The sequence below is a fragment of the Lactuca virosa genome, chromosome 2, assembly GCF_052849685.1.
Source record: "Lactuca virosa cultivar CGN04683 chromosome 2, Lactuca_virosa_CGN04683_v6, whole genome shotgun sequence".
In the NCBI taxonomy this organism is placed as follows: Eukaryota; Viridiplantae; Streptophyta; class Magnoliopsida; order Asterales; family Asteraceae; genus Lactuca; species Lactuca virosa.
In genome coordinates this window covers 301,728,262-301,741,679 of record NC_136427.1, presented here as the reverse complement: position 1 = coordinate 301,741,679, position 13,418 = coordinate 301,728,262, and the positions used below count along the sequence as shown (strand labels likewise).

The window sequence follows — 13,418 nt, the reverse complement described above, 5'->3', positions numbered from 1 at the left end:
CCTAATATTTAGGCTCAAACTCGGCTCAAACTCGTTTAATTCGATCTCGAGTAGAGCTTTTAACGAGTCGATCCCAAGAGCTCGGCTCACTTACACCCCTAGTTCTAGTCATACATTTCCCAATAAACTATGGGAAATGTCCATGTGCCAAGTGCCGGCATCAAAACATAAGTATCTGTCAATAAATAAAACAAGGTGAAACTTATATTTAAAGAAAAGGCTAGGGATCGAGAGGATAGGATTAATTACAACACCTAGGACATTCAATTTTCGGGCAATTACACCATTTACGCCAATCAATTACACAAACATATAGTCCAATTAATTAATGTAGACAATCAATCAACAAGTCTACAGTAATTCATTAAATAATACACAAACATATAGTTCGCACTATAAGATTAAAAAAAAAGTACATGCAGAAGTATATCAGCTGTGGCTTACTGATGAAGGTGGTGACGAAAAAAACGTGCATGCATGCACCCAGCAGGAGACTGATGAAAATGCATAAATTAAAGATGAATCAATGACTGCATGCTAACCATTATTCGATCACCAGCTTCTAGATCTGTACAGTGTAAGCCAAAAAGAGTGGTCCAAAACCGAAAGAGAATTGAAATGTATCAAAGAATGTTTGTGTGTCTGTGTATATATAAATCATGTATATGTGTGGGTGGTGGGGAAGTCAAAATCTTGAGGGAATCTTGTTAAAGCAATGAAGTTTCCAGACACCCAACATAAATCATTAATGTTGTTTCTCCTAATTCTTTGGAGACAAGACTTACTTCAATTCAGGGGGGGAAAGTTAACCAAAACACCCAAAATTTCGTTGATTTATACCCAACAAGTTCTTTACATAAATCATGCAAATATCACGAGTGCCGAAGTTACAATTCTCTTGGTTGATATAAAGGAGAAACGTTATATTTGGAATATAACTAAAAGTAAATACGCATAACTGATTGAAATTTACATCCATCTAATATATATTGGTTACACGTGATTTCAAAAAATGGGTAAACATGCATGGAATTTGGGCAAAAAAACTTATAAATTATTTCCTCGTTACTAGTAAGATAAGCATGCGAAGACAAGGTTACACATGATTTCAAAAGTTGTTCGAAAAAGGGGTTAACTTTAATGGGCAGTGGGCATGCTTCTTAATATTTTATAATTAAACAAATGATTAAGGAATGGAATTATAAGGTTTCTATTAAGGTGTTTGCTACGAGAAGACCTTATCATCATATTTTACTGTTTTCTTGTACCCATAGATCCGTATTCATCCCACAATCTCAAGACAACTTTTAAGAAAATTTATGTTGGTAGAATAATAATTACTGAATCGATTAGGAGTTTTTATTTTTTGAACAACGATTATATTTAAAAAAAAAAAAAACAAATCCTAGGAAGATGCTAGAGACATCAGGGTAGTACAGAACATAAAAAAAGTTAAAAATTAGAACGAAGAACAACACTAAATCATCGAATCCTGGACTTGCATCTTCGCCCTGTGCTTGATTTCAACTGGAGTCGAGAGAATTTAAGGTTGCTTGCAGACTTTTTGAAAAACTATGATATCAGAAATAGAAAATGTGGTGGAAATAATGTGGAATGCGAGTTGTGAATTGATCATAAAATTTAGTCTTCTTTTATAGAAAGAAAATCAGCATATTTCATAACTATTTCGAACTTCGCAACTCTGTCAAATCTCAGCACAGCGTTTTCAAGTATGTGAGAATGAATTTCATGATTATAAGAATTTCACAAATAGGGGGCCCATTTTATCTCATTTAGTTTATGCGGATGATGTCACTTTTGTCGGCGAGTGGTCCGAGATGAACTTTGTTAATCTCAGTCGTCTTTTGAGATGTTTTTATACTGCTTCAGGGTTGAAGGTGAACCTCAACAAAAGCAAAGTGTTTGGGATAGGTGTAGAGGAGATGGAGGTTAGTAGATTGGCTAACATTCTTTGTTGTGAGCCCGGTAAATTCCCTTTTACTTATCTTGGGCTCCCGATAGGAGCTAATATGAAACTTGCCAAGCACTGGAGACCAATTGTGGATAAATTTAAAAATAAATTATCGAATTGGAAAGCCAATAATCTCTCGTTTGGGGGAAGGCTTACCCTTGTTAAATCTGTCTTGAGTAGTCTTCCGTTATTTTATTTCTCTCTTTTCAAAGCGCCGAAAAAAGTAATTGACAATTTGGAAAGTATTAGAAGAAAGTTTTTATGGGGGGAGAAAGAAAATAAAAGGAAGATAAATTGGGTAGCATTGAACACTTTGACTAAACCGAAAAGAAAAGGAGGTCTTGGTATTGGGAGTCTCCGGTCATTGAATTTGGCTCTTTTAATCAAGTGGTGGTGGAGGTTTAAATTTGAAGTGAATAGTCTTTGGACGAATTGCATTAAAGCTTGGCATAATGTCTCTTGTATTGATGGCAAGCCATTAGCCAAAGCTAGTCTCCCAAGAGTGTGGTTTGTTATTTCCAAGCTAAATGAAGATATGAAACATTGGGGAATTAACTTGGAAGACTTGTTTGTAAGGCGTCTTGGAGCGGGAAATAGAACCTACTTTTGGAAGGACAAATGGTGTGACGGTGTAGTGTTGAAAGATGTTTTTCCGGAACTTTATCGCATTGAAGTGCAGAAAAATTGCATGGTCAGTAACAGAATTCAAAACAAAGGTCTAGATGGAATTCATGGGCAGTGGTCGAGAAATCTAAGGAGAGGAAGGGAGGCAACAATTTTATCAAATTTAAACAACAAAGTTGCTGGTGTGGTGTTGACAAGCATAGATGATTCGTGGATTTGGAAAGGTAACGAGACGGGTGGTTTTACAGTTTAAAGTTTGCGGAACTTGATGGCTATTGCGGAAGAGGTCTCAAACACGTTTCCTTTTCATTGGGAGGGTTGGGCTCCTCTAAAAGTAAATTGTTTTGTTTGGCGTTTATGTTTAAATAGGATCACAGTTGCCGACAACCTTCTTGTTAGAGGTGTGACTTTGCCATCGTATCTTTGCCCGCTCTGTGGTACTGAACAGGAAGATGTCGAGCATCTGTTCTTTAAGTGTAGTTTTGCAAAAAAGGTTTGGAGCTGGTTTTGTAACTGGTCGATGTTATTGAAATCTGCTCCTATGAATGTTTCAGACATGTTGGGGGTCGTAAAGACATTGGTGTTGAATAAAAAAAGGAAGAGATTGCTATGGGCCTTCGTATATTCGGATTTATGGAGCATATGGAAGACTAGAAATGCTTTAATTTTCAAAAGTTTCAAGATCAGCCCAATGAAGACAGCCGATGATATTCAGTTAATCTCTTTCAATTTGTTGAAATATAGAGGGAGGTTTAGTTCTTTAAATTGGTTTGACTGGTGTAATTCTCCTGTTTCCCTTATTTGTATGTTGTAACTTGTCTAGCGTCTCGCTAGTTTCGTTTTAATGTGATTCCGCTGTTAAAAAAAAAAGTCATTTTGTTTTATTTCTAAATAAAAAGTTCATTTGTTAAATAATAGTATAATATAATACCACCCATTTTTGTGATTATCTCCAAATAAAAATGTAAACTGAATTTACTAACATTCAACCAAAACAATATTCAAGATGTGTCAATAAAAAAATATTTTCATCCTGCTAATATAGCATTCAACAAATAAAGAAATAAGACCACCTCTCTTGGGACTGCAGTACCACTACCATTCTAATAACCTGAAAAATCTACATTTTGAACAAAACCTAAACATTCTTAAATCATATAATCATATAAACAACAGCTGTGAACAAAACCTAAACAGTCTTAAATCATATAATCATATAAACAACAGCTGAAAATCCCATGATCAACAACAAAAAAGTTGACTTTGCTGGTTCTTGGATGTTTGATCCTGCCGTAGACAATGTTCTTTGAGGCCTAAACAATGCAAACAGAAATTAAGGCATTCGTTAACTTAATATATTATAATCTTCAGGAACAAAAAAAAAAGTGTGATATATTATACATACTTTTGCAAGTGTCCAAGGTCACCACAAAACAATGCATTATCAGGCACAGGTAATTCGGTTTTCTGGTGATGATCTTCTGGATTTATGATTCTGATATAAGTTTCTTGACCTAAATACCATCTATCAAGATTCATTGTTCTAAGATTCCAAGCTCCCACATTATCAAGATAAACATATATCGCAGTCCATCCTCCCGGAAAAACCTGTTCTATAAATCAACATATTATATAAATATATTACATTTAATATATACAATATCTTTTTATAAACAAATTTCAGACCTGGATTGTAGAGCGTGAAATAGCATCCCATCGATTATAAGAACCCCTGCTGTTTTCTGTCCAATTCCCATAAGCCATTCTAAATATATTATAAATTTTGTCATTCACATCTTCACCAAATCTTTCAAAAAAAAAAAAAAAAAAAAAAAGACGATTAATTAAAAAATTATATACCCGACAACAAAAAAGGAAAAACCATCCATATGAAAGCTCTGAACTACAGTATCATTGTTCTCCAATATGATTTCCACAAACCCTTTATACGTAGCATTGATGATGGATCTTCCCACCCGTGGAGGTCCGTTTAAGGGTATTTTCGGAAAATCAAGTTTGTAAACACCCTTCACATGATGATCATCTGCAAGCCTCACCGGTGTATCAAGATTCCCAAACGAAATCCCGTTAAAAGAAGCACGAATTTTCCCATCAATCATCATCGGCTCAACACTTCGTAACATATACGTATCCGTTACATTAATCGACCCGTAATGAAACGAACCCTGCGGGTTTGGCCGGGCCCCACTAGCCGTATTATTCATCCTGTATAAAGTACAAATGATTATGATAATTAATTCGAATCATAACAAATTAACCTGATTAGTGGATTCATATATATACCTGATGGAAAGTGCTTGATTTAACGCGAACGAATACTCAGAATCTTCGTTTGGAGGATTGGGTAGAGGGCCGGATGCTTGGCCTTGAGAATTTGAATAATGCAAAATAGCGACTCCTGTAACTCGTTGCCAATTTGATTGATTTACAAATCTGGCACTTGCAACGATGTAGTAATCACTGGTTGCGTTTTGATCCATGGTGACCAGAAAAGAGTAAGATTGTCCCACATAAACATCGAAACTGCTATAGTTTTGTTGGGTTGTATAATGTCCCTCGGTTTCCGCTAGTACCAAATTATGGCTTTGGATTCGAAAATTCAAACAAGTCGAGACTCCAACATTGATTACACGAATTCGATAAGTTTTACCTTGATCAACATTAATTGTGGTGTGGTTAATGCCATCGGGAACAGTGGAATTGTATTTAAAAGGTCCGTTTCCATTGATGAGGACTCCATCTGGAATACCAAGGTTTTTTCCAGCATCAAGAGTAGCTCTGAGTGCCTTAAGAGGACAATCAAAAAGTAATTAGATGTATAAACATGTGAGTGAGAGGTTTTTAATATAAAACGATATACTAACCGAGTGGTTTCTGGTGTACCAATCACCAATGGTGATGATAATATCTCCATCGGGGGTATTAAAAGGGAGTTGTATAATTTTGCGATTTGTGATAACAAAACCACCGAATCCACCTGCTGCTGTTTGGAAATCAGTACTTGGAGCATAATAGTAGCTACCGATTTGATCCTTGACTTGAAATCGGTATGTCCAGTTCCAATTTGGAGGAATGGGACAATTAGTGCCCAGAACTCCATCTTGCCAAGAAGATCGACGCATTTCTATTCCAGGCCTATCAAACGTAACGTAAGATCCCGTTTCCAATACTGAAGAAGTTTGAAAAATAGTATATATTCATATATGTATTTCTATTAAATCGTACCATGTAATGAGGAGGCTTTCGTCTAATTTGTTCTTGACGTTGACGACGACATTGTAATTGGTAGTAACATTTAGGGTTGGACCTGGAAACTCCCCGTTCACTGCTATGACCTGTAATTGGAGTTCACAGATAGTAAATTTTAGTATAATAAACAAGTAAACAGTGACCATGATCAGACTATTTTAGAGACTAATTGCTTTTATAAAAATTTCACAAACACCATAAAATACACATTGAGACGTTTCGTCGAACGCTCGATAAGCACATCATAAGGAAGAAAAACCTCCTGAAACACAAAACAGAGCAGGGCACAAGAAGGGGGGAGGGAAGAGATCCACCTGCTGGGGAACGCCAAGTGGAGAAGCAGTGATGTAAGAGAACTCGAGTTCGTAATTCACAAATGGGTCGCCAGCAGAACAGAAGCCACCAAGTATCAAACCAATGTGGAACCAACTCAACAACTTTGAACAAAATGACGCCATTATCGAGTTGATTTGTGGTCTGGTAGAATTACAGACGTGATCATATAGAGATTAAAGAGGGAAATCCCCTTTTCCTCAAAACTTTGGGCGTGTTTTGCGGTGTGATAGTGTTGAGTGTGTTGTCCCACCACTAAACACTCAGCATTCGTTCTCGCACTTCACCGGCGTGATGTGTGGCTTTTCTAACTGAAAAGGCGCTAAAGTCGTTAGTGAAATCAGCGATGCTACTTTTTGTTTTGAAAAAATTACAAGATTAGTCCCTCGTTCTAGTCTTAAATTGTACCTTTAGTCTCTAATTTTAAAAATTAATTCAACCGTTCTTTTTATTATTAAAATTTCCTAAAATCATTTACCGGACGTAAAAAATCTATATTTTTCCCTTTAACAATTTATTTTTTAGTTTGTTTATTATGTTAATTATATTTCAAAGAAACAAAAATTATCCTTCCCCTTCCCCTTCCCTTTGTTCATGTATCATTTTTTTCTCTCACCCTCACCCTCTACTACTTCGGCGACTTCAAGACACCTCCGACAAGACACCTACAGAACCATCACATGAACTTTCACTTCATAGACATGAAACAATTATAACCACCATTTGAGGAATTCCACACTTATTCACTGGTCATGAAGTGTTGAAAGAGAACGAGGATAAAATCTTTAAAATCTGTGAACAAATGAAGACCACTGTGAATGAAATTAGTCATGACAAAATAGTCGCGACGCGAAGTTCGAATGGTGCCGTGACATTACTGTCGCCTAGAGTTTGTGACGCGACCATGAGCTAGGTCACAACGCGTTAACCATTGACTTTTTGACCATTTTTAATTTTAGTCAAACTTTGATGGATCTAAGTATTAGACTGGGAATTGGACAATTCCAAAACTATACGATCCTACGATTAGGATCACAATTTTAACAACATTCCACTCAAGATTGAATACATTTAGTATCATTTTTAATGTTTTCAATCTTATTTAGTTTTTTAACTTATCCTTAAATCTGACTATTATCTCTTTGGATACATTTGTATGATTTAACATCAATTAAGTAGTTAATGGTTATTTTATGCTATACTATTCGTGTTTTGGTATGTTTTAAATTAATCATTTTTGTGTAAGTAAATAAATGATGGTGTGTCGTGTCGTAGCAAACCTAGCAGCCCAAGCTGTCTGTGAGAGTTTAGGCCCAAGCTCCTTATGACAACTTCAACAAACACCATGAGTTTGTATGCAGTTTTTGATAAAGTCGCTTCAACTATTTAATTTGCAAATTTCGTTATGTTTATCTATTTTTTTTGGATATTAGTGTGTGTGCGTCCCTCTCTCTCTCTCTCTCTATATATATATATATATATATATATATATATATATATATATATATATATATATATATATGTTGGAAAATAACCAATTTATAAAAATGGGTTTCTTCCTATTTTTTTTAACACGTCCAAAATGAATTTATATGAATGAGAAATTAATCCTTAAAGTAAGGGTGTTGGAAGAAGTAAATAAAAGAGTTTAATGGTTGGGAGAAAGATAATAAAAGTTCAGGGACCTTTCTTGCTAATACTTCTTTCCTTTGTAACTGAAATTGTATTTAATATTACAATTTAATTACATATTAATACACATTAATTTTGTGATTAATAGAGCTGTTTAAATGGGAGGTTATAGAATGTGTAGTATAAATACTACTACTATACAACCATTTGAGTACACCAATAAGAATACAAAAACTCTCTTATTCTCCATTTCATGTTCTTAGTTTTCTTGCTGAATTAAATATATAATCCAGACCTATTGAGGGTTTGGATGGTCTAGAAGAACCACTTCAAACTGTTGTATCCTAGGAAACAAACACCCGGTAGCGGGCGAATTTGTTTTAAAGACAATGTGTTAAATACATGCCTCAGTTTTTTCTGCTTTCTTGTTTGCTTTCATACATTTACCGTAATATTATTCCTACAATCTTAAAACAAATTCGTTTGTACGAAAAGAACTAGAAATCGAAACAATTTACTTGCATTATTTTGATATTGTACGATTTTCATAAGGAAAAAATGATTTTTTTTTGTGATTTTGAAGCATCTTTGGTCATTAAATCATTAAGATATGTATTTGTTATTATGTATCAAATTTTCCAGCTTCGGTACTGATTCTATTAAGTACCTAATGGGTTAAGAAGCTAGCTTAACTCAAAAACACAATTTACGTGTTGCTGTGAAATGCTCTAATCTGTCCCAATATTTGAAAAATCATAACTTAATCATGGATGCTCATTTTTGGTTGAAACCAATTGTAACATCCCGACTCCCAGGTATAAAATATAAAAAACTAAAAGTCATATTCTTGGACCTATCCGACGTGTTGGTTGCCCCCCAACTCGTCGTGTAGAAGCGGGTCAGGCCGCGTATTTTATGAGGTCTACTCGACGAGTCGGAGGACCCTGACTCGACGAGTAGGAGCTGGAGAATGAAACCCTAATTTTTAGGATTTGTACCCTATTTAAAGGACCTTAAGTCCTTTCCTCCAGCCTCTTACAACCTCTTGATGGCCAGTAGAAACCCTAAAGAGCTTAGACCTTGTTCTTGAGTGTTTGTGAGGATTAAAGAGTGCTTTTGGTGCATTTTGTGAAGGAGGCTTGAAGTATAAGGAGCTTGGGAAAAGAGGAGCTTGTGGATCTGACACTACTTCATCTTGGCATCATTTTGAAGGTAACAAGTCGTTACCTTGGCTTATCTTTAATTAGATCTCTTCATGCTTAAGTTTAGTGTCGTCTTTAGGATATTTGGGAGTCATTTTGGGTATTGAGCAAGATCTGAAGTTGTAACTTCAGATCTGGACTCCCATTGGTCCTTATAACCATAAAGTTATGAGATTTGGCAAGTTTGGGCACTTCCCTTTGAGTTAACCTTTCCCTTAGCCTAGTTTTGGCATTTAGGACCATGCATGTACGTAAAGTTTGCAACTTTACGTGGAAACCATTCCCTAGGAGGTTGGATTTGCAATATGGAGCTTTGGGGTGGCTTAAAAACATTTGTATAAGAAATGGACTGCATGAACTCGACGAGTGGCGAGTCGGATGAAGGTTGCCCGTATCTGATTCTGCATGAACTCGACGAGTCAGTAAGAGGACTCGACGAGTCAGTTAGGGTTTTTCCCCGACATCTGGACATACATGGACTCGACGAGTTGGTTGGAAACTCGGCGATTCAGTTAGGGTTTTATGACTTCCTGAGTTCTTAAGGAACTCGACAAGTGGCTAGTTTCACTCGACGAGTTGGGTCAACATGGACTGTTGACTTTGACCGTTGACCTTAACTTTGACCAAGGGTTGAGTAGTTTAACTTTTGGGGGGTATTTTGGTAATTTGGGAATTTATGGAAGTGGATCATTGGTGGATGTAGGTGTTGGACTTGGAGCTGCATTTGGTGGAGTTTGATTTTATCACTTCGAGTTACTTGTGAGGTGAGTTCTTCTCACTATATCAACAGGGTCTACAGCACCAAGGCCGACCCTTTATGATTTGCATCCTGGTTTTAGGATGGTTGCTATGTTAGAGATCGGTTAGATCGGTATCCTTGTTATAGGATGGTTGCTATGTTATTGATCGGTTAGATCGGTATCCTGGTTATAGAATGGTTGCCATGTTAGTGATCTATTAGATCTGTATGACTATCTGTACTTGCATGCTAGCGTATGATATTTATGTGCACATGTTTGTTGGTTTGGGGGATTGGGTTGAGGCAGGACCTGCTTTGTGCTATAGGCCAAGATACCCAAGGTGGACTGGATAGACTACAGACCCGGTTTGGGCACATTAGTCAGGCCGAAGGCCCGACGAGCGGTCCGGATAGGCTGAAGGCCCTGAGAAGCGGTCCAGACGTGTCGATGGCTCAGAGAGCGGTCCAGATAGACTGATGGCATGTGAGGCGGTCCAGTCAGACTGATGGCTCATTATGCATGTTGTATTTGTTTATATGATATGGTTATATCTGTATGGCGTTGGTATTTTGGGGGAACTCACTAAGTTTCGGGCTTGCAGTTGTTGATTTTGTTTCAGGTACTTCTGACGATCGCGGGAAGGCGAATGTGTGATCGTACACCTCCTATTGTTTATGATTTGATTCTGGGATACTTTGACACTGAACTAGATTGAAAACAAGTTTTGTAATAATCATTGGTTTTGAAATGTTTTATAAAAGTTTAAATTTGGCATGATTTTTTTATGGATGTTACACCAATTCTCAAAGTTTGGTATATGAGTCTACTTAATTTCATTAATTTTGGCCGAAAGCTGTAAACAACTCTAACTAGGGTGAAAAATACAATTTTCACTGACTGGTTAGATTTTAACAGCTATGATACACAGTTTTGTAAATTCATAATAAATTGTAGAAAAATCGTGTGCACTTATGCAAGTAGTCCCTGAAAAGCTAAGAGACAGGGCTACTGGATTATGAAATTAGATTGCAGTTTTGACAGGTTTTAGTGGGGCTAAAGCAGTTTTGAACAGACTGCATTATGTTGAAGGAAAAAAACTTTGTTTAGTCACAAACAACTTAAATTTTATGTCAAACAACTTTGGAAATCAGAAAACAACTTGAGATTTTTGAGAAAGAAACAGCCCCGAAAACTAAAAAAAAAAAAACAGATTCGTTTTACTTAAAATCATAACATTTTAAATAGTTTTGTTGAAAATCAAGTTTTTAGAATTTCTGCATTAGAAATCAAGTTTCATAATTGTTGAAATGTAGATTTTTTATTATGTTGAGTTTTGTCCAAGCAAGAGGCAAACATATTTCTGGAAATTATAATTCTAAACATTTATATTTAGTGTATAAATGACTTCAGAAACGTCACCATCCAAAGTGGAATGATTTCCAAAGTAAACTCTATGGATGCTAACTCCATTGAGTGATGGATTGATATGGGTGTTGCAGGCCATGTGTGCTCAAAGAGGGAATGACTCAAGAATTATAATGTTGTCCAAGTTGAGGCAGAAGTTTATTCTTGAAATTATGATTCTAAACACTTAAATTTGGTGTTTAAAACATTCCAGAAATGGTATCACATAGAAAAGAGCTAACACTTAATGATGTGTTGTATCTTCCATTGATTAGGAAGAACTTAGTCTTTGGATGGTTGTTGAACAAACATGGATTTTGTTTAGTGTTTGATTCCAATAAAAAGTACGTTTGTAGGCAAGGTCTATGCGGATGGTGTAATTTTTAAATTCTATATATTGGCTAATGAGCCTAATATCAATGCGCTGGATAACTCTTCCGCTTACTTGCTTAAATTTATAATGTGTGACATACTAGATTTGGACATGTTAATATGCGTGACATACCTCACTTTCATATAAATCAAAATATGGATGCAACATTAGTGTTGAATCAAAGTTAACACACCAATCTTTCAAGTTCACTGAAAGGACAACTAAACCCTTTGGATTAATTCACAAATATGTGAGTGATATGAAGTTGAATCCATGTAAATGTGGAAATAAGTACTTTCCCACTTTTATTGACGATTACACTAAACTTTGCTATGTAAATTTACTTAAAAGTAAAGATTACACAACATGCAAGTTTAAAGTGTATAAAACTGAAGTTGACAATCAATTCAACGAAAAGATTAAAAGTACTAAGAAGTGCTTGTGGATGTGAATATATCACCATTTGAAGAATTTTTTGCAAATCTTGGTATAAGACATGAGATTATTGCCTCTTATTCACCACAATAAAAATGGTGTCACAGAAAGGAAAAATTGTATCTTAAAAGATATGTCATGTTGATAAGTTATGTTTTCCCCGGTGAATGTGGGGGTAGCTATCTTGTAAGCTAATTACCTTTTAAATAAGGTAACCGAAAGAAAACGAATAAAACACCATACGAGTTATGGTCGGGTATAAAACCATATTACAAATACATTTGAATATGGGGGTGTCTTGCAAAGGGTGTTATACCTAAACCAAAGGATTTAAGGATTGGACACTAGATTGTTAGTTCCATCTTTATTGGTTATGCACAAAACAATAGTGCTTATTGTTTTCTTGTACACTAATGGAATCAACAAATGCGACATACTTTGAAAATGTGTTTCCATGTCTTTATAAATAAAAACAAGTGCTCCAAAACGATTGGGCACAAAGAATCCTCTCATGAAGAAGAAATGGAGGAATAAATAGATCATGATGGAGTAAAAGGAGACAAATGAGAAATCATTTGGAGATGATTTACGCATGTATAAGGTTGAAAGAGAGCCTCAAACTTTCAAAAAAAAAGGAATTTACTTCCTTTGACAAATCTCAATGAAAAGAGGCAATTAAAAGTGAAAGGGATTCTATCTTGCAAAATCACGCATGAAAGCTAGTGGATATACCTCTAGGATATAAGCCACTAGGTTATATATGTATTTTCAAGAGGAAAATAAAAGCAGATAGATCCAAAGAATATGAGAATCAGTAGAACATAATGGTCTATGATTTGATAGAAATATGCATCGCTTTCTTGTTTGGAAATTTAGAATCAAATGATACTTCTATACTCCAAGAAGCTATTTCCATTAAATCCAATAATATTGATTGGAATTCATCAAAACAAGATAAAGGTTTTGATGAATATTAAGATATTCAACATGAAGTTGAAAGGACTATGAATGGAAATATTAGTATTCTAAATTTAGAATCATATGATCATTTCTTAGAAGATCATATTGGATTAAGTTGTAAAAACTAATAATAGTTCTATCGTTTGAACTATTGACTTTTAGAAATCACTGTGGTTTAGTGGATTTCCAAATGAGAAGTAAGAGCTGATGACATATTTGAAATATATGTTTGGATTACAAACATAAGAATGTCTTGATTAATTTCATTTGTATGCTCTTATAACTATATGTGGTTGTAACTTCTCGAAATTTGGAAGTATATCATTTTGATATGAAACTACAACTTCTAAACATAGATTTAGAAGTATAAATCTATATGGAACCTGAGGGAAAGAAACAAAATGTGTGAGTAGTAAAGTCATTAAATGATTAAAGCAAACTTTGGAACAACGGGTATCAAAAGTTTGAATATG

The 13,418-nt window shown here is 35.3% G+C and overlaps 1 protein-coding gene across 3 annotated transcripts; it reads right to left on the bottom strand.

Moving 5' to 3' along the window:
* Positions 1-3,605: 3,605 nt before the first annotated feature.
* LOC145161546 (monocopper oxidase-like protein SKS1) lies at positions 3,606-6,457 on the bottom strand. Of its 3 annotated transcripts, XM_079081093.1 has the most exons (9): positions 6,181-6,454; positions 5,843-5,952; positions 5,482-5,752; positions 4,901-5,403; positions 4,457-4,822; positions 4,283-4,361; positions 4,002-4,204; positions 3,786-3,909; positions 3,606-3,734 (listed from the first exon to the last, which is right to left on the bottom strand). In XM_079081093.1, exons 1-8 carry the CDS (start codon positions 6,322-6,324, stop codon positions 3,801-3,803), a joined length of 1,785 nt encoding a protein of 594 aa, XP_078937219.1. In that variant the 5' UTR covers positions 6,325-6,454; the 3' UTR covers positions 3,606-3,734; positions 3,786-3,800. The 3 variants fall into 3 exon arrangements, with proteins under 3 accessions (XP_078937219.1, XP_078937218.1, XP_078937220.1); XM_079081092.1 differs by having other exon boundaries at positions 3,606-3,909; XM_079081094.1 differs by lacking the exons at positions 3,606-3,734; positions 3,786-3,909 and having other exon boundaries at positions 4,007-4,209; positions 6,181-6,457.
* Between the last annotated feature and the right edge of the window lie 6,961 nt (positions 6,458-13,418).

Coding starts and splice junctions, on each gene's coding strand:
- LOC145161546 (XM_079081092.1), bottom strand. CDS start 6,324: ATGGCGTCATTTTGTTCAAAGTTGTTGAGTTGGTTCCACATTGGTTTG. Junction 4,823..4,900: donor AATCAAGCACTTTCCATCAG/GTATATATATGA, acceptor TACTTTATACAG/GATGAATAATACGGCTAGTG. Junction 3,910..4,001: donor GACCTTGGACACTTGCAAAA/GTATGTATAATA, acceptor TGCATTGTTTAG/GCCTCAAAGAACATTGTCTA.